General features: G+C 32.1%; 1 protein-coding gene and 1 long non-coding RNA gene across 2 annotated transcripts; one reads left to right on the top strand and one right to left on the bottom strand.

Annotated features, from left to right (window-relative positions):
• Positions 1-460: 460 nt before the first annotated feature.
• LOC143062167 (uncharacterized) lies at positions 461-5,093 on the bottom strand. Its single transcript, XR_012974584.1, has 3 exons — positions 4,693-5,093; positions 2,300-2,354; positions 461-1,332 (listed from the first exon to the last, which is right to left on the bottom strand). It is a non-coding gene; the product is annotated as an uncharacterized LOC143062167 (long non-coding RNA).
• Positions 5,094-19,322: 14,229 nt separating this feature from the next.
• On the top strand, positions 19,323-24,100 carry LOC143063154 (perlucin-like protein). Its single transcript, XM_076235139.1, has 5 exons — positions 19,323-19,428; positions 20,393-20,487; positions 21,314-21,440; positions 23,156-23,357; positions 24,000-24,100. The coding sequence occupies exons 1-5, from the start codon at positions 19,395-19,397 to the stop codon at positions 24,031-24,033; spliced, it is 492 nt and encodes a 163-aa protein (XP_076091254.1). The 5' UTR covers positions 19,323-19,394; the 3' UTR covers positions 24,034-24,100.
• Positions 24,101-25,247: the final 1,147 nt, after the last annotated feature.

The following is a 25,247-nucleotide window of genomic DNA, read 5'->3' as shown; positions in this document are numbered from 1 at the left end:
AAAAATTCCAAAACATGACCAGCAAATGTAGGATTAAATAGTGTCCCCCATGAAATGATGTCCCATGGACAAAATTTCACAGATATAACCTATGAAATTTGGTCCAGGACATAATTTTATTATAAAATATTGTTCCCTTCTATGTAAAAGTGTCCCTTGACAAGAGATTCTATTGTGACCTTCGTTGGACATTTTTTCATAATGAAATCATGTCCATATTGCATAAAAGTCTTGCCTGACCTATAGTTGTTTTAAATGTTTGTGTCATTTTGGTCTTTTGTGGATAGCTGTTTCATTGGCAATCATACCACATCTTTTTTATATTGTCTAATACCAAAAAAATATTTAACAAAAAATAATAAGACTAAATTGACTTTTGTTTTTAAATAAACAACAAGAATCTATGAACTGTTTTAACATCTTTGAATTACAAGTTTTAATGTTTTCTCTTTTGTTTTTTTTTTGTCAACATGTATATAATACATTTCATTGCTTTTAATTTGAAACTGCTTTACCTTCCTTCTAAATGATCTTCTATCATTATTTTCAAACTCTGGAAGGTATTGATCATCACACAGAAAGTCATATAGCTGTTTATATTCACCACTTTCCATTTTTGTTTACATCTGTGTTGTCTTTATTTAAATTTCAATTATAATTTAACTAATTGATTAAAACATTTCAATGATTGCTAAATTATTTCCCTTCTTTAGGGACAGACAAAAATAGCTACACTATAAAATATTGTCTTTTGTGACATATTTTTATAAAACATCCATGAAATTAAGTGCAAGTACTAGGGACAATTTTTCACTTAGGGGGACACGATTTTATAGTTAACAAATGTGATATTCTGTCCCATGAACAAAATTTCACAGATGAACTGTGAAATAATGTTCTAAAGGACACAATTTCATGGGACACTTTTTTGGCTTACACAAACTTCCTTAAGTTGTAAATCAAATAAGTAAAAAAAAATTAAAAATTAAACCAACTCATTCCCTTCTAGTACAATCAATCCTCCAGCTTCCACACAGATACCATGAATGTTGTATCGAACAACCGACGGCATTGATGTACTTATGTTGTAAGTGTTACAATATCCAATACATAAACTGCGAGATTCACATTGAATATCATGATGAGTTGAGTTGCAAATTAATCGGTACGCCGTCAAACCATTTTTTGTGTTGCTGTCATCGCAAATCATATCGACGAATATTTCTTGTTCTGGGTGAAAATCAAATGTGAAATTTCCAGAATGGGGCAGAAATGTTTTCAGTATAAGTGACCCAGCAGTGGTCGATTTAGGTAAATGTATTGACCAATAAACTGAAAAAAAATAAAAACCACTTTTACTTTTGTATGCATATACCACTTATGTGTTCTGACTAATATCAGCTACAAACAGATTAATATAGATTATGTACTAAGCGTATACTTGTGTAGTTTTACAGTTAAAAACAATTTGAATTACATCTACTCTTTCTACTTTAGAAAATGTCTGTACCAAGTCAGGAATAGGACAGCTATTATACACTCGTTTGATGTGTTGGAGCTTTTGATTTTACATTTTATTAAAGACTTTCCGTTTTGAAATTTTCATCAGAGTTCAGTATTTTTGCTTATTTATTTTTATTCTAATTCAATGACATCATCAACATGACTATGCATTGGAAACTTATCATTTTGATATTGTACAAGATATTGATTTATTTCAGAATCTGGGAGAAGATTATATAGATATTGGCTGTAATTGGCTTTGAACTAACTGTACTGATATTCCGTGTCATCTGTATTTATGTAAGTTGTTCGTGTTTCTTAACTCCTGCCAATCTGACGAAATCAAGTCATTGTCAACTGGTTTTTATACTTGTTTTTATGTTGTGGTGTAACACTACTGGTACTGTTCCTTGCTATCGGAAGGTTGGTCGCTAATATACACGATTATCAACACCGTTTACTTTATGTGCATGTCTCTATATGTTGTTTGCTGCTGTCTGTAATATTTGTTTTTGTATTTTTAGGTAAAAAAATCAGGCCGTCCGTTTTCACGTTTGATTAGTTTGACAGTTATTGCTTGTGCCTATTATAGCTTACTTTGCGATACGAATGTTACTCATTGTTGAACGGCGAACGGGTATTACGTGTTATGATGTCAACTTTACGGTAAAATACCTTTAACAAAACCCTAACCTTAGACATGAAATATATAAATAATGGCAGATCGGACACATAGGTCAGAAATAATGCGCTTCAGTTTATCGCAGCTAGTCAGGACAGACAGAATCATATTTACATGAATTATTCCTATTGGTTCTATCTGGGTCAGTCTTTGGGTAAACATACACAGTCTAAAATAATAAAAATTAGGCAAATAATACATTGGCTGTCCATTACAATTATTTCCTTTTTCTATTCCATTTCCAAAAATTAAGTTTGTGTTCTAAAAGATAAGGACAAAGACCTCTGAACCTAATTATCATCATTATTACAACACAATGATATATAATATATTATATACAATCATCGCCATTGTCTTCATGACAGACTTTTTATCTAACAGCTAAGATTTATAAGTTTTTTCGGGTATAACTCATTTCTTTTTTGTCATTGTGTATGTCGTTGATAAAAACGCGGGTAAAATCTAAACAGTTAAATGCATGACTCTCAAAGGTTATATCATCCCTTCGTAAATTTTACGAACGCCATCACCATTTAATTGACCGTTATGGAATAACCGTTTCACAGATGATATCGGATATGTTTCTTATGTCGTAACTAAAATACCATTCCCTTTTCACGAATGTTACATCCCAGCTCCTTTGTTCTAACAGGGGTGATCTGAGCCGGATCACCACTACCAGATCACCCCAGTTTGCGTTTCTTTGTTATGCATGCTTTCCTTTGTTCTGTAACATGTTGGCGGGAATGTTAAATCCACTATAAAACTTATAATCAAATATACAAATATACGGAAAAGACTATCTATCAAAATTCACGTAGAAAAAATCCAGTGTATATGCTGGGATTCGAACTCAAGACCTTTGGCATATCAAGGCACGACACAATCACTACACCACGACGACTGGATACGACGTATCAGTAATTTAACATACTTAAAGGAAGCAAGATATTTTCATAAGTGGGGCGAGTTAGCAGACCTTTATTCAGTAGGGTTTAAGCCCTTTTCGTTAATAGATGAGTGATTGTTCAGTTTGATTTTACACTTTTTTCAAAAGTGGGTCGAGTCGGTAAACAAGAGTGAGGCGATTTTTTTCATAAAGTGGCGATAAAGGTTGGACCGATTGGCTAGTGGGGCGAGTTGACATCATTTGATATCTACTCATCGTGTTCGGGGGTCAAAAAGGGTATAAATTCTATAGTAATGTATAAAGTATATTATAATGGTTGTGTGACGTTCTACATGTTATGAATTGTAAATGGTTTCTCGTCTAATCTAAAACAGCTGGGATGCAAAATAGTTATCCATCTCGGACTTGGTATGTCCGACCATCGGGGTGATCTTCCACTGACACACCGCGTCTTCGTGGGATAACTATTAATGACCTACCGAATTACAACTATTTACCGAATTTGTAATAACATAAGCAATACGACAGGTGCCACATGTGGAGTAAGATCTGCTCACCCTTCCGGAGCACCTGAGATCACCCCCAGTTTCTGGTGGGGTTCGTTTTTCTTATTTTTTAGTTTTCGATGTTATGTTTGTCTGATTGTCTTTTTATTTTTAGTCATGGCGCTGTCTGATTGTCTTTTTATTTTTAGTCATGGCGCTGTCACTTTATTTTCAATCTATGAATTTGACTATCCCTCTGGTATCTTTCATCCCTCTTTAATAAATATATCTTTTTTTATTCTTCTGACTTCATCAATTGTACATAAATATTTTTGTTTGACACATTTCTTTATTTAATGCGATTTGAATAACTTTATCTTTCATGAGACCATTAGTTGTAAAAAGCACATCTTTATCATTATTTATCATTTAGTAACTGTGTGTCTTAATGGCAACAAAACCACTAAACATTTCTATGCAATATAATAGCTTAAGCTGATGTTATTGTGTACAGCCCTTCGGACCTTGCACTTTTCTGACCCTCGAATAGTATTCTTGCAAGTTCAATAATGAGTAGGTCTTACACATTATTCTACAGCTGAATACAACATTAATATTAATTATTAATCCAATATACAAAAGATTAGCAAGTAAAGTTTTAACGAATGACAACATGTCTAAAACATAAACTACGCGTATCCTAAAATTATTCGGAAGTACGACACAAAAACCGAATGAACATTATAACGGTGGTAAATTGGAAAGTTTCCAGTTTCCACATTTTGCTTGTAAAATTGTTGTAAATGCAATTATGCCCGCTAAGACACTCACCGTTGATACTATAAATTATATTTTCTATCGGTGAGGTTCAACAGTGGAGGATATTACATTAACACACTCTATATGTCGTTTTAACAGGTTATTGCTCAATATAATTATCTACAATTATGCCAGTGTTTATCATTACTTTTGTTGTTAAATAAAAATAATAAACCCGCTAAAACTCTGCTTCCCAAAACATAAAACAGTCTGTCAGCAGAATATTAAAAGTGCTATTCACTACTACAAAGCAACAAAAAGAAGAAGCTATAGTTTATGATTGTTATTCTTACCTGTGAACATTTAGCTAAAACAACAGAAAAAGTAGTTATCATAATAACAATAGTTGATATAACTAAAATGACAAGAATTGTATGCTTTACATCCCAGCCAACACCACATAAAGTAGATTGTCTTTGTACTTGTTCACTTTGGTCAACATTAGAATGAGCTACGTGTATGCTCTCTGCATGATGAACATTTATACCATTGGACCACATATTTCCCTCTACATGTAACAGTCTTTCTTCATCGCTCCTTTCTTCGTTAGGTAACAACTCAATATCGTTCGTTGTCCACATTCTGAATTACACACACTCACAGAAATCAATTTCTAATTCTTGCTATACCTAACGAATAACAGTTTTATTTAAAACCGGTACGTAATATAGCAAAGTAAAATTACCTCTATAGAAGGAAGTCGATGCATCTGATTACAAAAAAAACCGTCATATTTAATTAAGGAATTCATCTAACAAAAGCTTCCTTTCAACGACTAACAATTGAAAAAAAAATATTTCCTTCTTTTTCAATATTTTCCCAATAAATATTTTGTAAGCAAATATAGGTCTCCATAATAACGTCAACAATCAGGAAAACCCCGTATCAAATAGTCAGCTTTAATTCGCCGTTTCAGAATCTAATGCATCCTTGGTAATATTTTCAAAAGTATACAATAAACGTCCTGATTGGTTAAAAATGTCATAAACAATGGAAATCTAACATGACGTTATTTTCTTTTTGGGGTACGAGCAATGAAATTACCCATGGTTCTTTAGATTCTGAAACGGCTTATTATACTTACTTCGGAACTGACATTCAAAAATGGATTTTTTTTTATTAAAATTTGCTGTCACTAATGTGAGAAATTATTTTAAAGTAAGGAATGTATCACCCGTATGCAAAGCTCTGAATGTTTGCCCGGCTTTGGCTATACTTTTTGTGCCTTTTTGAATTGTCGCTCTTCATCTTTTTAATAAGATTTAAATTTTCAAATATTTTGGCCTCGAGAATCACTGAAGAGACAATCATTGTCGAAATGTGCATCTGGTTCAGAATAAATGGTATCATTAATATTATTACAAGTTTAAAAAAGGAAAGCATTCAACATTAATACCAACGACATGTTTTTATGATAGCGGGTGATGAATGTGTAACAACAAACCTTTAACAATGTTAATGCATTCGATCTCTCCACTCTTGGAGTTACATGTGAATGCCTCAGTTTTTTGTACGGAGACTGATTCGGTTCCTTTTTTTTTTAATTCGAAAATCAATAAACTTCCGTTGCGTTAATTTACAACACAAAAAAGCGACAAATTACAACCACTGAATTTGGACAAACACATGACGAACGATGAGAGGTTAAACATGCCCGATTCTACAACAAAAGCTTGGGAATCAGATTTGCACGAGGGACTAATACAACTTTAAATTAATACAAAAGACATAAGGCCTTGTAATAATCCAGTACGAAAAGGAATAGTAAATATAGTTATTCATTTTATAACTTGTAAAATGCAATTTCTTAATTTGTTAAATCAATTTCGTAATTTGTTATTTGCAATTTCTTAATTCGTAAGATGTAATTTCTTCATTTGTAACATATATTTGATCAACCGTAACATGGATTTCAACATTTCTTGATTTGTGAAATGTAACTTCTTAATGTGTACATACAATTACTTAATTTTGTTTACGTATTACTACGTTCGTTACATGAATTCTACATGTCTCGATGTTTTTTTATTTGTTCAATTAAATTATAAATTCTTAATCCAAACTATGGATTATAAATTGTAAAGTTGTTTAATGCAATTTCTATGTTTGTATAAATAAATTAAAAAATATAGTATACCCTTGCATCTAATCACCATCCAAAACTTTAATAATTATTGGTCCTCAATTCTCTTCAAATTTGTACTTTATTTGCCCGTTTTATTATCTTTTTATTCGATCATCAATGATAAGTCTTTTGCAGACGAAACGCGAGTCTGACGCAAATACAAAAATTCAATTCTGGTATCTATGATTAGTTTATCATAATAAACGAAAAAATGTACGGGTTCTGTTATTTATTTTAGTAATGACCTTTAGACTCATCAGTGACGCTCGAATCCAAAAAGGTTAAAAAGGCCAAATAAAGTACGAAGTTGAAGATCATCGAGGAACAAAATTCCTAAAAGTTGATGAATTACTAGTTCTTGAGAATATTTTCGGCTAAGTAGTTTTTCGGCACTGACATTATATAAACATACAATCTTAAATTTATTGTTGATAAATGAAGAAGTTATTTTTAAGAAAACATAAAGTTCAAACTCCACTAGAGCATAGTTGATCAAAGATGGATCTGCATAGCTATTTTATTGAGGTTTCTTAGGCCTTTTCGTTTAAAATGTTTATTTCTTAAAATTATTGGAATGAGAGTAGGAAAGTTTTTTTTCAAAGTATATTTATATCGAATCTCCGTTTGGGTACAGTAGAATAAGCTTTAAACAAGTTAAAAAGTAAAATCACAAAAATACTGAAATCCGAAGAAAGTTCAAAACGGAAAGTTCCTAATCAAATGGCAAAATCAGAGCTCAAACACTTCAAACAAATGGATAACAACTGTCATATTCCTGACTTGGTACAGGTTTTTCTTATGTAGAAAATGGTGTATTAATATTGCTTGTATTTTGATAATTATTTTCATCTCATACTTTATTTATCCATGTCGTTGCAAGACCAATTTATATAATTCAAAGAATGGCCGGTGCTATTAATATGATTAGTCATTCATGTAAAGTAAAGAAACCATATCCCCCTACTAAAGGTTCTCTGCTTGAATAGCAAATTTGAACAAGATCTATAACTGATAGCTATAACGGATGGCACCCTCGGCCTTACATTACAAGGGAAACAGTGCCATTTAGAAAATTCTAAAGTCAAAAAGCGCATCTGCACATGTCAATTAATATTGTTTAAGGAAGTTTGCTACTCAGTTTCAAAATAAATAACTTTCCTTAAAACTAGCATATATTGATATATTGATAGGGGATTAATTGAGAAGACAAAAAAGCCAAAAAAAATATAGGGGTCAATGTGCTTGTTTTCGAGATATTAGCCATTGGAATTTTGGCGGGAAAATGCTCTCTCTTGATTTTTATAGCTTTATCATTGACAGTTAAAAGTCTCATAAACTATTAAAAAGACTTTTACAAATAGCTTATAATTATACATGTAAAAGATTTATAAAAAGAAAAATGGGTGTCCATGGGCAAATTTTTTACCAAAGAAATCAATTATTAGAGATTTATTTAACAATGTCAAACAAGAATAACGAAATGTTTTAAATAGTTTCCGCACGTAGGTGACCATGGCCAAATTTCTAACCCTATCCAATATCCCCATTTCCCAGTGACCGACTTTCATTCCGGATGGTCTATATTATAGGATCGATTCATTTTACTTATGTTAATGTGTTCTTATCGCGAACATGCACGAAATATTTACCACTAAAAGTTAAGCAACCAAAAATCAATCAATCAATCACATTTGTTTTTAACAAATATCTAAAATCTTCGCTTAAATATCAATAATACTAACAGCTTTTTAATGGTATTTCAACACTGGATCCTTAACATAAAAACAACTATTAGTTAATCTGAACATGGAAAGAATACTTAATATCACGGACTATAACTGTAACTCTAACATGACGTCCTTCAAACGCTTTGAGTACACACCTGTGGTAAAATATGAATACATTGCTTGGGCTGTTCCGATCGTACTCCCACGTCATATGCGTTTTTATGAATGAGGTAACCGACGTCATAGAACGATGACGTTAGAATATATGCATTTTACGATAAAATACACGCTTGAGAAACCGAAAATCATCTCAACAAGGAAAGGTAAAAGACGATGCTAAAATGTGGTATAAGCCATTTTTTATATACATATAAGACATAAAAGTAAATTATCATTTAAATTCATCAAAAACTATCTTAATACGTTATTGTAAACAGTTTAAGTATGTCACTTATTCAGTTTGCTCCGTTCTTTTACGCCAATTTAATAGTGCGTTTATTTAAGGGAACGGCAAACATTTGCCTCCACCTAGAGCGCTTCAATCCAAAGGAATTGCCGTATTTGTCCTATTAGAATCGAAATAATTCATTGGGGCTGGAATATATCTAGATTTTACCACGGGTTGGCCCTTTATGCCGTGGTAAAATCACGAGATATTCAAGCCCCCATGAATTATTTCTTAAATACAAAAGATCAAAAACCAAGCGATATGGTTTATCCCGCAATGCATGAACAAATATGTTGTTTTTCAGTAAATATCACGTGTTCTCGGTTTGTCGTAAAGACATCGTAGCCCATCATGCTTTGTTTCCTGGTTACTCATTTGGAGGATTGGTAAAAAGAAATAGGTAAACAAAGCGTCAAACTTAAGTTAACAATTGTAGTACGAAGGAATTTAGCGTTTTTCCGCATTTACTTTTATGGGGACCCGATTGTCCATTACTTTTTTTACTTCTTCTCGACCGTGATAATATTCTTACCAATATCCTGTGATTAATCATTAGCTGGTTTTGATTTTTTATCCTTTTTTTCCCATTCTAAAGTATCTTTCGATGTTAGGAATATACCTGTATTTGTACTTTCTGTAAATAATAGTTTTTAATGTAAAATTTCCCATAGTACATGGGACAAGTTTCTAACTATATTTCGAAAATACAAACATCACAAACATGACAAATACACATTTCTTTTTCCAATATCTATTTATATATGTTATATACTTGCTTATATCGTCATTTTAACTAGGAAGTTATATTTCTGCGATTAATGTAAAACCCTTTTACTTTTACAAACCATGACTATATCTGATAAAAAGTAAAATCACAAAAATACTGAACTGAGGGGAAAATCAAATCGGAAAGTCACTAATCAAATGGTAAAATCAAATGACAAAACACATAAAAAACGAATGGACAACTACTGTCATATTCCTGACTTGGTACAGATATTTTCAAATGTAGAAAATGGTGGATTAAACCTGGTTTTATAGCGCTAAACCTCTCATTTTGTACAACAGTATCATCAAATTCCGTTATATTTACAATAAAGGATTGCTAAACTGTCATTTCAACTTTATTTTCTTTTTGAACGTTTTTGAGTCAACAATTTGTAACTTGGATTTGTTTTTTCTCTCAATCGATTTTATGTACGAATGAAAGGAAATATGTTGACCACCATTTTGAAACAATAAAATGCAACCCAACGAATTAAATAAATGAGCGCTGATGAACGTTTCACGTAATTCTTAGCAGACTAATATGTTTGGAGTATTTTAGAAAGTAGTACCAAAAACTAAAAGACAAAAAATAATAAATAAACCGTTGCACAACACCATGATCGACATTTTAAATAAAAAGACAATTTGACAAAAAGGCCACACAAAAACAAGGTAGAGGAAATGGTAACCGTTAAATTTAAAAGTTATTAAGCCCGATGGCATCCGAATTTTGTTTTGCTAATACATGTAATAATATGGCAAGTTCTAAATATTCTAAGTAAAAAGAAATTAAAATGAGACTATAGATATAGAAGATAATCATAATGTATTCCAAAAAAGCATTAAAAACTTAAGAAAACCATCAGAATATAGGTGAGGTAAAATTATAATGTTATAAATCTCAACCCTTCCCCTTTTTTTGTTATGTCCGCGTTTGACTTTTCAAGACGTGTGACATTCAGTCATATCGTGTATAACTGATAAAATAACTGTCCTCAACATTTATATACACAGTATCTAAAAATGTGTTTCTTCAATTAAAATAACATTGATTAGTTTTAAGCTCTAAATGATAGGCAGATGCTTTATGAATTAACTAGTTGTAATTTTAAGTAGAGGTTTTTAATAAAATCAACAAGACTGAGATAGTTTTCGAACACTTTTTTCTTGTTTTCATAGTTTAGTTTCATAGTTTATTAAAGAAAAACTCAGCCGCAGAAGACTGCGTTACAGGAGCATATATACACAATATTAATCACAACATATTTCATAATACATTCAGTATACATTTTTATAATATACATCTTCAGAAATAAATCTTTGTTTATTGCAATTTTAAATCAGACAAGCATCTTTTCTAACTTTTGAATAAAAATTGACAGCTTAGACAGCACATTTTTATTACAATATTTAAGCATACCCAGTACTTTTTTAACATTTGGATATTTTGAATAATATAGAGGTATGAACTTCCCCCTTAAATTTTTAACTTCACAATTGGTACATATACATATATAGTGGTACACATCCCCAAGATCAGCTTTACAAAGTGGACAAAGTCTCTCATTTCGTGGTACATTTCTCCATCTTCCTGTTTAAATGGGAAACTTTGTATTACATACCCTTAGTTTACATATATTAACTCTATGACCCCGCCTCAATTTTAACAGATATGGTTCTAAGCAAAACTCTTCTTTGAAGTGTAGATAAAATTCCCCCCTTGATGAGTTATTTATATCAGAGAACCATTTTTGAATAAACTGGTCCTGGAGACGCTGCCTCACATTATTTTTAATATAATTATAATCAACTTGCTCCGGAATATTATATACTTCACAAAAGCCACAGTCATTAAACACGGATTTTACATAGTTAACCCATTTGAAATTATAACCTTCATGCTCATGCATGTACCAAAGTAACTTGTACAGTTTACCCGATAATTTTTTATCGTTTGTTGCAAGCTTGTGCCAAAAACATACCATTTTTAACTTCTGCAGTTCAAGTGGAAATCTTCCAAGTTCTCCATACACCATAAAATTTGGCGTAGAGGATCGCACCCCCAAAATACGCTTACAAAACTGTAGATGTAATTTTTCAGTATTATTTTTATTTTCAAACCCCCATATTTCCGAAGAATAGGTCAAAATAGGAACCACCAATGCATCAAATAATTTTAACTGTAAATCAATCGGGAGTGAGATATTTTGTATCTTCTTGTATAGAGCATAAAGTGCTTTTTGAGCTTGGTCTACCAGTTTTTTTCGAGCTTGAAAGAAGTTTCCGTTGTAATTAAACAGCAGACCAAGATAAACATATGAGTCTTTAATTTCAATAATTTCATTACATAGTTTAAAAGTAACATTCTTATTAAACTTTCTCTTTGAAAAAATTACAATCTTAGTTTTTGATACATTCACAGTGAGTTTCCACTCAAAACAATATTGCTCAAAAACATTCAGAGCCTTTTGCAACCCTTCTGCCGACTCCGCAAAAATAATAGTGTCGTCGGCGTACAGAAGAATAAATAACTTGATATACAAATCAAGATTCGCTGTAAATTTGTCAGTCATAAATGTTAGACCTTCAACAGAGTTTTCATCCAGATATTCCTCCAAGTCATTCAGGTATAAGGCAAAGAGAAAAGGTGACATTTTTTTCCCCTGTCTTACACCTACCTCACACGGGAAAAAATCTGTTTTTAGTTCTCCATTTTTAACACAAGACTTAATATCCGTATACATGCTCAATATAACTTTAAACATTTTCCCACCAATGTTATATTTTAATAATTTTTGCCATAGTCCCACCCTCCACACTGTATCAAAAGCTTTTTTAAAATCTACAAAAGCGCAAAATAATTTCTTTCCCGAACTCAAATATAGTGAAATTAAAGCATGCATGATAAACATACTATCTTGGACAGAATACCCCTTACGAAAACCACCCTGGGCATCAGTTATAATCCCGATCTCGTCTGACAGAGCATTAAGTCTTGAATTAAGTATAGAGGTGAACACTTTTCCTAAATTCGATGTAAGACAAATAGCTCGGTAATTATCCAAATTATTTGGATCCCCCTTGTTTTTAAATAACGGCTTAGTGATACCAATAAGCCATGATTTGGGAACGATTCCAGAATCAAACACTAAATTGAATAACTTAGTGTAAATAGGCAAAAATTGATTCACCGTGCTTTTTATATATTCGTTCACAATCCCATCTTCCCCTGGGGCTTTGCCATTACATAATTTTTTAACAGCTGACAATATTTCGTCCTCTGTAATTTCCTGATCTATAATTTCAATAACCCCCTGACTTTTTATACTATTAACTAAATCCTCAAAATCAATATCATCATCTGGAACATCGCTCTTATTTAATGACTTAAAATACTCATATAGTTGATCAATAATAATTTTGATATCTTTATCAGACCCCCCTCTATCCAATCTTTTCAAGATTTTCCAAAATTTACCAGAATCTTTTTTCGAAAGTTTACGCATGTCAGATTCTAGTGCATGTTGAAAACTCTCAAAACTTTTATTCATTTCGGCTCTGTAAACTTTCCCGCACTTTTTCATCTCATCTCGGTTCGCTTTATTTTTATTAAAACTGTAACGGTTTTTCGCTTTATGGAAAAACTTTCGCTTATCTCTGCATTGTTTATTAAACCAAAGTTGGTTAGAAGAATCAGACAGATAGGATCTTCCCTTTGGCTTAAAAACACGACTAGCAGTGCTCTTAAAAATATCACATATTTTGTCAACGACTGTATTGATTCGTTCTTTTGGATCGTTACTGTCCTCTGACAAAAGCAGTGATATCTCGTCTAGTTTTGTAACGTCACTGACGAGTGTCTCAATAAACCGGTTTTCCTTGTCTGGAACCAATCGCGCATGACCACGCTGACTACTACAATTATCATCGGAATGTGTAGTAAAAATGTTCACTGAAGCATGAAAACAAAAACATAGGCCACAATGGACATCAGAAAAAGTGGATTGAATTCGAGAACATTGAATTCTTTTATCAGTGAAAAAATGTTGGAGGACAGTAATAAATAATCAATAAGAGATACACTATTACATGTAGTCAAGCCTATCATATAGTCATTACCTGGTAACCTACTATTACCAATATACAAATTGTTACGTTTACAAAAGTCTATAAGTTTGTACCCATGGTTATTAAACACACTGCCATCTTTTGAACATCGCTTTAAAGATACATTATTGTCACATAAATTTTGGTAATCGAACAGATATGATACAAAACTGACATCTTCAAAATCATCCAGTATATCAAAAAGACCGTCATCAGGGATGACAACATCATCTAACAATTTGGTTTTGGCATTCAAATCACCAACAATTAGAGGTTGACCATCATACTTATTAACAAGTTCTAGCATTTCAATTTCAACCTCTATGAACGCCTCATTGCTTGAATACTTAGTATTTTCAGATGGAAGATACATACAACCCATTAACAAGTTTTTATTAAAATCAACTAACCCCTTTTCCAATACTACCCACTGTACAAATTCAGAATTAGATTTTGGAAATTTCAAAAACTTTTCTAGATTACTGTTGAAACAAATAATTATACCACCCGACTTCTTTTTAAATTTTGTTCTATGCTTAGCAAAATACTTATACCCATCAGGCATCCCTAGAATGTCAAATTCATCAGTCTTTGATTCCAAAAATATAAGTATATCATACATCAGCATCAGTTCCTGAAATTCAGGAGACTTAAGCTTCGATCTCAACCCACATACATTTAGGCAAATACATTTCAGAATATTATTTGAAAAACAATTTTTCTCAGTTCTCAACAGATCACTCCTGTTACGGAGTCCATCCTAGATACTTTTGTGATGTTTACCTTGCTTTTCAGTAGATGAAGGGGTAGTATTTGAACTCAGATTGCGTTTTCGCAGAGCTGGTGTGTGAACAATTGCCTCAACTACATAAGTATTACCAAAAAATGAGGACAATTCAACAATGTATTTATCTACCCCTTTATCACTGATATGTACTCCGCTAGGGTCATTAATGTTATAAAGTGGCCTCACAGCATTACCATTTCGACAAAATATATTAAAAGTGTCAATCAGAGATACAGAACTATCCTTTTTACTTAATTTAGCAAGAAAATTGTTTACAGATTGTGTTGTTTCATTCAATTCACTCTGTCCTTTGCCTTTACGAGGAATGATAGTGCAGAGACCTATTTTTGCATTCGGAAATCTTGATTTCACACAGTTAACAGCACTCGTAGCGTTTACATTCACTTCATCTGGGTCACTTCTATTACGAGTGATAGCATTTGTCCCGAGACAAATGACCACCTTTTCGACACTCGCATCTGTGTCATCCATGATGGGCAGAGCATGATTAAGAAGTTCATCTATACTCCCAAAGAGGCACCAGACACAGACGCATTTATAACATCAGGGCTAAAATCTCCCAACCGTTTACCGTTTGATGCCCCAAGTATTAAAGTTGTTGATTTTGGAATCACATATGTGTCTTCTATACCTGTGTCACACGGTGTTATGGATTCGTCAAAGCTTTGTGACTGACCACGTCTCCCTTCAATGATTTCATCTGCGTATTCTCCCATTTCTCGCCTTGTTTCGTCATCCTGATATTTTTCACAGTCCCGCTTTATATGCCCCGCTAACAAACAATAATTGCAGACATCCTCCTTCAGACAGTCTTTAGATATATGTCCAAGCTGATGACAATTGTAGCATTTACGGAGTTGTTGGGGTTTTTCTCTACATTTGAACGAGGGGTGATCAGTTCCATTACAGAATTTACAGGATGTTCTATTATTGTCGGCAAATAGTCTGATTTCATGTTCACCAAATGATATCTTATTAAGAAGTATAGGTACACAGTTTTTAAGCTGTAAATATCTGGTACCATTCTCAATACTGGTGTCTTTGATGACACCTCTCCTGATCGAACCTTGGACCACTTGCCCGAATTGCGACATTTGTGTTGTAACGAAACTGTCACTAAGTTCGTAGGGCAAATCTTTAATTGTGACATTTGTTAATTGTTTATCTATTTCTACAAAATTAACTGACCTGTCTCGAATTTTAATTCCAACAGTGATCAATCTTTCCCTTTGATTTTTTTCCTTCACAGTAACAACACAGTTTTTCTCTGTAAGTTGTATAGAGTTGATAGTTTCTCTAGAGATCACCTCTTCAATTGCACAGAGTACTTCGTTGTGTTTTAAACCGTATAAGTACTTTGTTGAGAAATGGATAGATAGGTCTCTATTGATATCGCCCATTTTCTACTAGTTAGTGAGTACTCCCTAGATAAATGTCCAAAACACAATACCAGTAAAAGTCATAAATCCGACCTTTTTCTTCGATTTGAGTATTTAATCATCGTTAGTAACACTTCATCTGCATATGGGTCATATTTCATAACTCTAAGATGCTTGTAAATTACTTAAATTAGTATTTTGCCGGACCCCCGAAAGTTCATGTCAGACACTCTCAGGACCGGTAACTCTCTACCTAAGTTAGGTTGTTGTGCCTTGTGGTGACAGTTTGAAATTACAATCCAGAATGATATTTACATGAACTATTTCTATTCGCTCTATCTGCGTCAGTCTTTAGATAAACATACACAGTCTGCAATGTACACAAAGCATAACAACAGTGTGAATGTACATCAATGGAAGTTCAAAAAGTTCACATGTTCACCATATCTTTACGATGAAGATAAACGATGCGAGTAATTCGCAAAAACGAATTATAATCATGTTTAACATAATGTCTAGGGAACAATTCAATTTTAAATCTGTTTCTGAAGTTAATTTTGTTTTATAGAAATTCAAAAAATTCCTTAAATATACCTCAATTCTCATTTTGTTTATAAAATAAGTATACACAACAATTTCATTTTTTTATTAAAATTGCAAGCGTTGAATTTTTGGACCTCGATAAAACTATTTGATCGAAAGCGTCATTATATTGCGCTCGATTTTCAATGCAGTTACGGGATTGGAGGATTTTGAAAATACTTCAGGAGTAACGACGTCACGTTTCAACTATGGTATCAAGGGTTTACCTCATTGTACGACTTAGCCTTAGGATTTCAGAATATGTATGAAGTAAACGTTATGTTTTAGTTTCTGCTTTTTATATTACGACAGTTGATTTATCACCAGCGCCAATTATTGTCTTTTTCGATATAATGGAACACTTACTAACTAGATAATGGAATAGAAAGTTTATTGTCCCCTCCGGTACAATGTTTGCCCTCGGTTATGCCTCAGTTTGTGGCTAGCCTAACCTCACGCTTGTATGATAATGTTAAATATAACATTAAAATGATTTCATTACGTGACAGGACTGCAATACAGATAAATGGGAGAACATATAGGACAGAAAAACACACAAATAATAGCTATCAACAATGCGTAGTAAGTCTTATATATCCATATCTTTCGCCCAGATGCTAAATACAACGTTATTGTTTAGTTGAGGCTTATAATGGTTGACCATTTAACTTACTTCCAGAGCACTTGGGATCACCCCTAGTTTTGTTAATGGATGTAACTGTTGCTCAGTCACTAGTTTTCTATGCTGTGTTTTTCGTACTATTGTTTGTCTTTAGTTCTTTTTTTTTTAGCGATGTTGTTGTCAGTTTATGTTCGACTTACAATTTGAATGTCCCTTTGTTATATTTTGCTTTTTGCTTTTTAAAGTAGAATGGATAAAATAATGTTGATTTAAGCACAGAAATAGAACCTTATACCTAAAACATTGCGTTTTTCCCTTCAATCCGTGCACTTTACCACCAAACTGGGATACTGCGACGGAATTCTATTAAGTTCGACATCCTTGTTTATTAGACATAATCAATAAACTCATCATAGATACCAGGACTAAATTTAGTTTATACGGCAGACGTGCGTTTCGTCTACAAAAGACTAATTAGTGACGCTCGAATCCAAAAAAGTTGAAAAGGCCAAATAAAGCATTGAGGACCAAAATGCCAATGCACTAATACACAGCAACATAAACCGTTCATGATTATATATATGGCTTTTCATACATGAACTTAGTCAGTTAGACAACATCAACGTGTAAAGTACATCAACAATATATAGGTCTGATTAACATACTATTTCTCCGTACTTAAGTCTATGTTTGTGGCTGATTTTTATGCAAGTTCTTTAAGAGAGAGGGACGAAAGATACCAGAGGAACAGTTAAACTCATAGATTGAAATGGCTAAAAATAAAAAGACAAACACAAAAAATAATTGTACAGAAAACAAAACATAGAAAACTAAAGACTAAGCAACACGAACCCCAGTCATTAAGTCATAGAAAGAATATAAAATCACGTGAACTTTGTTTGAAAAAAAAACAGATAGTTAAATTGCAATAAGACAAATTGGTACCGTTTATGTTGTTGTTTAGTACTATGCAAACTTCATAATCAATGTTGATATTTCGTTACCGGGTATTCTTACCTATGAACATTTAGATAAAACAACTATCATAACAATAATAGTTGATATAACTAAAATGACAAGAACAATGTGCCTAATATCCCAGCCAACTCCACATAAATTACGCGAAGTGTGTCTTTCATCGGTCTGATTGTCGTTAGGGTGATCTATTATAATTTGACGTGCATAATGTACATTAACGCCATTAGAATTAATATTTCCCTTTAAATGTAATTGTCTTTCTTCTTCATTCCTTTCTTCATTAAGTAGTAACTGCAATTTGCCCTGCTCTATTCTGTCGTGGGTATTAGTACTATAATAATTCGGTGAAAAACAAAACCTACTTTCACTCAAGCAACACACAATTTTTTTGTCGAGGACGGAAGTGTTCACTTTTAATTAATTTAGAAGTACAACAGAAAACTCAAATTCAATTTAAGATAAAAAAAAATAGTTATTTAGATTGGAATCTTAATTTTAAAGTATTAAACTTAAGTTCTGTTTATCTCGTTACTATTAGATGTCCCAAAGACTTTTATTGAAAAATGCCAATCGATATGATACCCTTTAATCAATTTGATGCAATAGGAATTTGTTCAACGTAGAATATCCAATGTCCCCAGTATTGGAATTGTAAAAATCGACAGTCAAAATTAATAACACAATACAATTTGAAGTTGATCACTCTGTATACTGTCAACAAAATATGTGAAATATGCAGGAATATCCTTATTTTTTGAATAATGTTGTTATCAATTAGATCGTTTCTATGTGTGTTGGCGTTTGTTTTTGTTGCAATTCATTGTTCCAGTTGTTCCTTTATTTACCTCCTATAGTTGATGTGTTTCCCATGTTTTTATTTTCTAACTATCATTCATTTTCTCTCAGTAGATTTATCACATTTAAACAGCGGTATACTACTGTTGCCTTATTGACTTTCTAAACCACTTTTATGGGGTGTTACAATTTGGTGAACCCTTGTCTTCATGATTTTTGCTGAAATAAAGTACGATTTTTCATTTGGTTGAAGAGTTTTCTTGTTTGATTATTAGTATGAAAAATATGTCTTTTCATAAAGAAAAATATCATTGAAATATGAGTTAGTTATGGGTTATATTGTTAACTGGTTGTTGAGTTTGTATCTCCGAAGTCATAACGACGTACACATAGCATTAAACATGTATGAACGGGAGATATTTCTGAAATCGTAAAACAAACATCCACCACCTATGAATTAGTGGTCCGTAACTTTATAGGAAATTCGATATTTAACAATCGAAATATTGTTTGGCGGAGTAGTTGGACACAGTGACATTCTATCATACATTTGTCGGTCTATGTTGATATGATAAAAGAAATGAAATATTGCCTGTCCATAAGAGATAAGCATTGTGTACATGATAGATAAGAAACTCTGATATCAAAATTCTGAAATGTGGATTGTTACATTACTTTGCATTACATTAGGTTAGTTTGTTTTTTTCTATAACGTAAAAGTATGATAGGTAATGATCATGTATGAAATATTTACGTGTTAGCTCTAGTTTCGAAAAATACAAACACAGATTATTTGATTAGTAACATATCTATATTGTTGTTCTACAACTGATTCCTCTGGAAAAAGTGTTTACAATGTGCAAGTGTTAATTTTTGATTAATGTACACGACATTTATGAAATATAGATAAAAAGGGGGAGGGTCTTCAGAACTAGAAATTAAATAAACAACAGACAAAACTTCCTCGGCCTCATTTTACATTGCGTTGTCAGTTTATTTTCGACTTATGTCCTTGAATATCCCTCTGGTATCTGTCCTTTTCATTTTAGAATGTTACCTCAATTTTGGTAAAATATGGCCAAATAAGTACCAGAATCAATGATCAATGAGACGATTTAAATTTTCAAGTCATCAATTTCCACATACCTACGTTACAATAGGCCAACTTCGCCTGCATAATGAACATTAAGTTTCCATTGAACTCGGTATCCAATAGCTTGCAGTTGCTACTCAGACTTTATAAAAACAGGCATAAACCCAAGTAACCAGGATTATGTCAAATAGCGTCTCTTACTTTTTTTTTCTTCTTTTTTATAAGTTGATAAATATTCCGTATCAAAGTCAACAATAATATTTGATGGTCTGAAATTATATATTCTAGGAACAGTATATATTCTACGTTTTGAAGTTTTTTATCACCTCTGATTTAATCTCCACTTATTTTGCGCCTGCACACATTCATGCTTTTTTTACTCTTTCCTTTCGGTCTAATTGTCTTTTTCGTAACTTCTTTATGAGAAGAGTAGGGTTTGTTGTACCGTTAAATGTTATATTTTTAAGTTGTAGTGAATCACTTTAAACTTACATTTAATTTTTCTTTCTATTTCTTAACAAAATGTGGTAAAGATTTAACGTTCTTTGTTGTTTTCTACAGGCGTGGTTTGTTCCATTTGCCCTCCAGAATGGCAAACACACAATAGCAATTGTTATTTATTTAGCAAAGAAGTCCTTTCATGGGATGGCGCACAGGTAAGACTAAAATAATGTAATCTGACCCCTTTTCAATTTTACGCATAGCTGTATCAATTTCAATAAAACTAAAAAAGTGTTCCAGACAATGTTTGTATATTATGGAAGGCCTATATAAAATGTGTATGCAGATCCTGTTCCACATGTAGCATTATATTAAAATGCATCATTTTCTGAACTTGGCTTTGTGAAACCTCAGGAAGTACGACAGAGATACGAAGGAGTATAAAGACTCATCTATAAAATAAACTTATATCATCGTTATCTTTAATGATTCTTGGTTACAAACTAAGGTAATCCATTTTGCAACTTTACATATGTTGAAGCTGATTTTGTAATACCAACTCGTTTCAATGTGAATAAACATAACACGTCATGTTGTAAAGACAACTGAGGCTCGTAGGTGGTTATCTGCTGTTTCATCTTAAAGTTTTGTTAAACTAGGAGATACTGGGATTCTATTTTATTTGATTATCTCATAATTTCTGTTTGTCTTTTGGCGATTTAGAACCGGGCATATTTGTATAATTTTTATACTAGTATCGTGACTGCATGTTTACTTCAAAGGGCTTTGTGTGTGTCTTCAAAGTTCTTTGTGGTTGGCGTATACCTTTTTTTAAATACATGTTGGATATTTGAATTTCAACTTTGATGGGGTATGTAATTACACCTTCATAATAATTTTACGCATATCCAACAAATCACATGAGAAATGCAAAGTATATACTTTTTGAAAATAACATTGGTTATACATTAATTCATTGAAAAATGGTCCACTTCGATTTGTTATTTTTGATATTCGAACTATATCAGATATTGTATTTAGGATTATTGCCAAGAATTCGGAGGTTACTTGACAGAAATAACAACCAGAGAGGAAAACAGTTTCATAGAACAGACGTCAAAACACAACTATCACCCAAACCGTACAGCGCACGGGAAATACTTATATGGTAAACATGTAAAACGAATATTGTCATTACGTTACTACCGATATGGTTATAGATATATAAAACTTTAATTGTTTTATTTCCATATATGAAAACAAGGAGATGTGATATGACGGCTAAAGGTCAATAGAACTGGATATAAGCAGTTATAGCAAACGAACGGTCTTCATCAATAAGAAAAATAAATACCGGATTATAAGCTCATTTTCTGACCTATAAGAGATCCTTGAGGTTTTGATTCACACAGGTGCGCATGTCGAAAATAAATGTTTTTGTTGTATTAAAAGGTAGCAAAATACCAAGATTTTTTCACTCCCAACCAGACAACCTTAAGCTGATGTTCTATAAATTTATTAATGAGGTATCAAAAGAAAGAAGAAAGATTAATCTTTCAAATGGTGATAATTTCGATATTATTAAATAACTAATTGTTATGCAATTAGTTGCTATACTATATATATGATGTCCTCACTTTAGCTTCTTTATTATTCGTAGCATCCCAAAATATTTTAAAGATTATTGTACAACACAGCTTGACCTCCAAATCCGTGTCTCAGATTTTTCCTAAAGTATTTCATTCTCTCATAAACTTCAAACGATGTTTGCGATATCAATTCATAAGAGATCACTAAATTTGATTGGGTATAAAATTTGTTCTATGGATGTTTTTGGAAATCTGAGACATGGATTTGGAGTTCAAATTGTGTTTTACAGGAATCATGTAACATTTTTGGATGCTTTGAATGGCAAAGAAGCACCTCATTTATAAAACTTAAAAAAGGATGAATTAATGAATTAAAAACTTTATCTTGAACTATATCAAACTTTTCGAAAATAATCGTGACGTCATTTTTACCTGTGTTGTCATTTTGAAGCGTAGCGTTATTCATAAGGTGACAATGCAAGGTTATTTTGTACTGTTTTGTGTGGTTTCGTTTTTTGTTTTACGTGTATTTTTCTATTCTGTGGTAAGTCGCCGCTTCGGTGTTGACATGATCATCAATCAATATTTTTTATAGATTTAAGTAAGAATTATTTTAAATACTTAGGATTTTCTTATCCCAGGCGAACATAACCTATAGCGTATTTTGGTACCATTTTTTTTTTAGAATTTTGGGTCACCAATGATCTTCAACTTTGTACTTATTCGGATTTTTTTACGATTTTTATCTGAGCGTCACTGGTGAGTCTTATGTAGGCGCACGTATTGTGTTTTAAATTGTAAGCCTGGTACCTTTGATAACTATAAGCATGTCGAAATGTCTAATTGTAATGCATTTCTTTGTTCTTATTGTTCTTGCATTTATTTGTACTGTAGTCCTATCAAATATTGTTAATCTAATGTTATATTTTAACATTTACATAAAAGCGCGAGGTTTGGTTAGACGCAAAACCATGTGCAACCCACCATCTTTTTTTTTCTAAAAATGTCCTGTACCAATTCAGGAAAATGGTCATTGTTATATCATAGTTCGTTTCTGTGTGTGTGTTGCGTTTTAGCGTTGTGTTTCTATTGTGTCGTAGTTCTCTTTTATTTGATGCGTTTCCCTCAGTTTTAGTTTGTTACCCGGATTTGTTTTTGTTTTTTCTCAATCGGTTTATGAATTTCGAACAGCGGTATACTTCTGTTGACTGAATATTCAGTTGTGCTCAGGTCAAAATATTTTAGAATAAAAAATGCTTCAAAAAATGCAAAATTAATTGGTCTTCCATTTAAGGATACTGGACGGGAGGGAAAGAAGACCTGATACGTGGATATTGGTATTGGGGTGGTAGTGGACAAAAGTTCACGTTTACTGACTGGTCGCCTGGTGAACCAAGTAATAGAGTAGAAAACTGCATGCATATAAATTCTAATGAAGGATTCAAATGGAATGATTATACGTGCACACGGCATGAGTATTTTATTTGCGAGAAGAGGTAATATATAAGTTTCATTCTTTTTAATTTTCAATTTCAGACCCACAAAACAATCGGTATAAGAAAACTAAGCGATATCTATGAGACCGTTAGAAAAAATTAACAAGGATAACAGGTCAATGAGTATGTGCGCCAAAAGACCGTTGGGAGGCCGTGCAATTCAAATATGTAGCTGAATAGCATTATAACCGGAAAGGTCGAATAAAAAATAAATGCCAAATAAGAATAGGGCAAACATTACATAAGAAAAGAGAGAAAAATTCACATTTCATAAACAAAAATTGATAAACAAAATAACATAGCTACCTCAAGATTTTTTTCATTTCAATACAGAAGTGCTGACAGCTGATAAATATATTAATTATATTGCAACTGATTTATATTTATGACTTTCATTTGATTTAGTAAAATGTGTAATCTTGATTAAAACATATTTTTAAACAATGACTATAAGTTGTATTAAAAATAAAAAATCACTGTATACAATCAGGGGCACTCACATGTCCACCCACTGTAATATGTATGAATATCATAAGTTATTCATTTACAAGCACTCGCATGTCCGTAAACATTAGTTTTTGACCATTTAATTTTATGTTCCATATATTTGCATTAACTAAAACACGCATATTTATTTTTCAGTCAGGCAACCTCAGGCCAAGGTGTAATTGGATAAATTGACACTATTGTAAAAATTGTATTAATTGAGATTAAACACATCAAATAAAAAGATATAAACAAAATGAATTTGTGTTTTAAAACAGCAAATAGTCCAAATGGTGTAAGTGACTGTAACAATATTATTTCAACAGTTGTGAAAGGGACTTTACCTGCACAAAAACGCAGGGATGTAACATATAGACGTTACAAAACTTTTGATATTGATGAATTTACAAATGATTTACAGAAAATAAAGATTTCAGAAAATTGTACAGAGAAAGATTTAAATAGTATATATGATGATTATGAAGAAGATTTTAAAAACATATTAAATAAACATCCACCAGTAAAATCGAGGGGTCAAAGAAATAAACCACTTCCATGTATGAATAAAGAACTGAGAGGGGCCATTTATGGAAAACAATGGCTTTATTCACAATATACTAAAAACCGTAGTGACAAAAATTGGGAGAAATTTAGAAAAAAAGAAATTTGGTAACAAAGATAAAGAGAAAATCAATAAAAATATACTTTTTAGAACGTTGCTCTGGTTGGTCAAAATTAGCGATTTTTGGAAACAGTCAAACCATTTTACTTAAAAAATGGGAACTGTGAAGAGCAAAAAATCTTATTATGTGAAAATGACAAAATTGTAAATTGTTCAAATGATGTTCCAAATGTTTCTAATATTTTTTCTCCAAAGTAGCAGACAAAATTGGAGCAGATGTGGTATATGACACCTCAAATCACTCAAGTATAAAAGAAATTTTGAGTAACAGAAAGCATGATTCTGATTTTGAATTCAAAAAAGTATCTTTAACGAAAATGTCGAAACAAAATTGAATAAAATAAGCATAAAGAAGGCTACAGGAGCTGATTGTATTCAAGCAAAAATAGTAAAAAATTGTAAATCTTATATTGCACCACAGCTGACAACTCTTGTAAATGTGTCAATTGAAAATAACTGTTTCCCTGATAAATTTAAAGAAGCCCAAGTGACCCCCTTCATAAAAAGAGTGACCGACAAATTATTTTGACTGCCTGCCTCACAATATAATGCTAGATAGATAATCAGCATATTGTTGAACCCCCAATGCAGTTAGTCTTTGAAAGTCCTATTTATCTAATCCGTTAAAAATGGTAGTTTATATAACTATGCAGATGACAATAATTTGTCTCTCTGTACTCCAGATTTTGATTTGTTAATTTTAACTTTGGAATCTGATTCAA

Source organism: Mytilus galloprovincialis, chromosome 2, assembly GCF_965363235.1.
Source record: "Mytilus galloprovincialis chromosome 2, xbMytGall1.hap1.1, whole genome shotgun sequence".
NCBI lineage: Eukaryota > Metazoa > Mollusca > Bivalvia > Mytilida > Mytilidae > Mytilus > Mytilus galloprovincialis.
This window is presented reverse-complemented; position numbering and strand designations above follow the sequence as displayed.

Bases quoted from the DNA above. Each gene is read 5' to 3' on its own strand.
- LOC143063154 (XM_076235139.1), top strand. From the start codon at position 19,395: ATGTGGATTGTTACATTACTTTGCATTACATTAG. The intron at 19,429-20,392 runs GTTAGTTTGTTT...TGTTTTCTACAG, and splicing joins ATTACTTTGCATTACATTAG to GCGTGGTTTGTTCCATTTGC. The intron at 20,488-21,313 runs GTAAGACTAAAA...TATTGTATTTAG, and splicing joins TTTCATGGGATGGCGCACAG to GATTATTGCCAAGAATTCGG.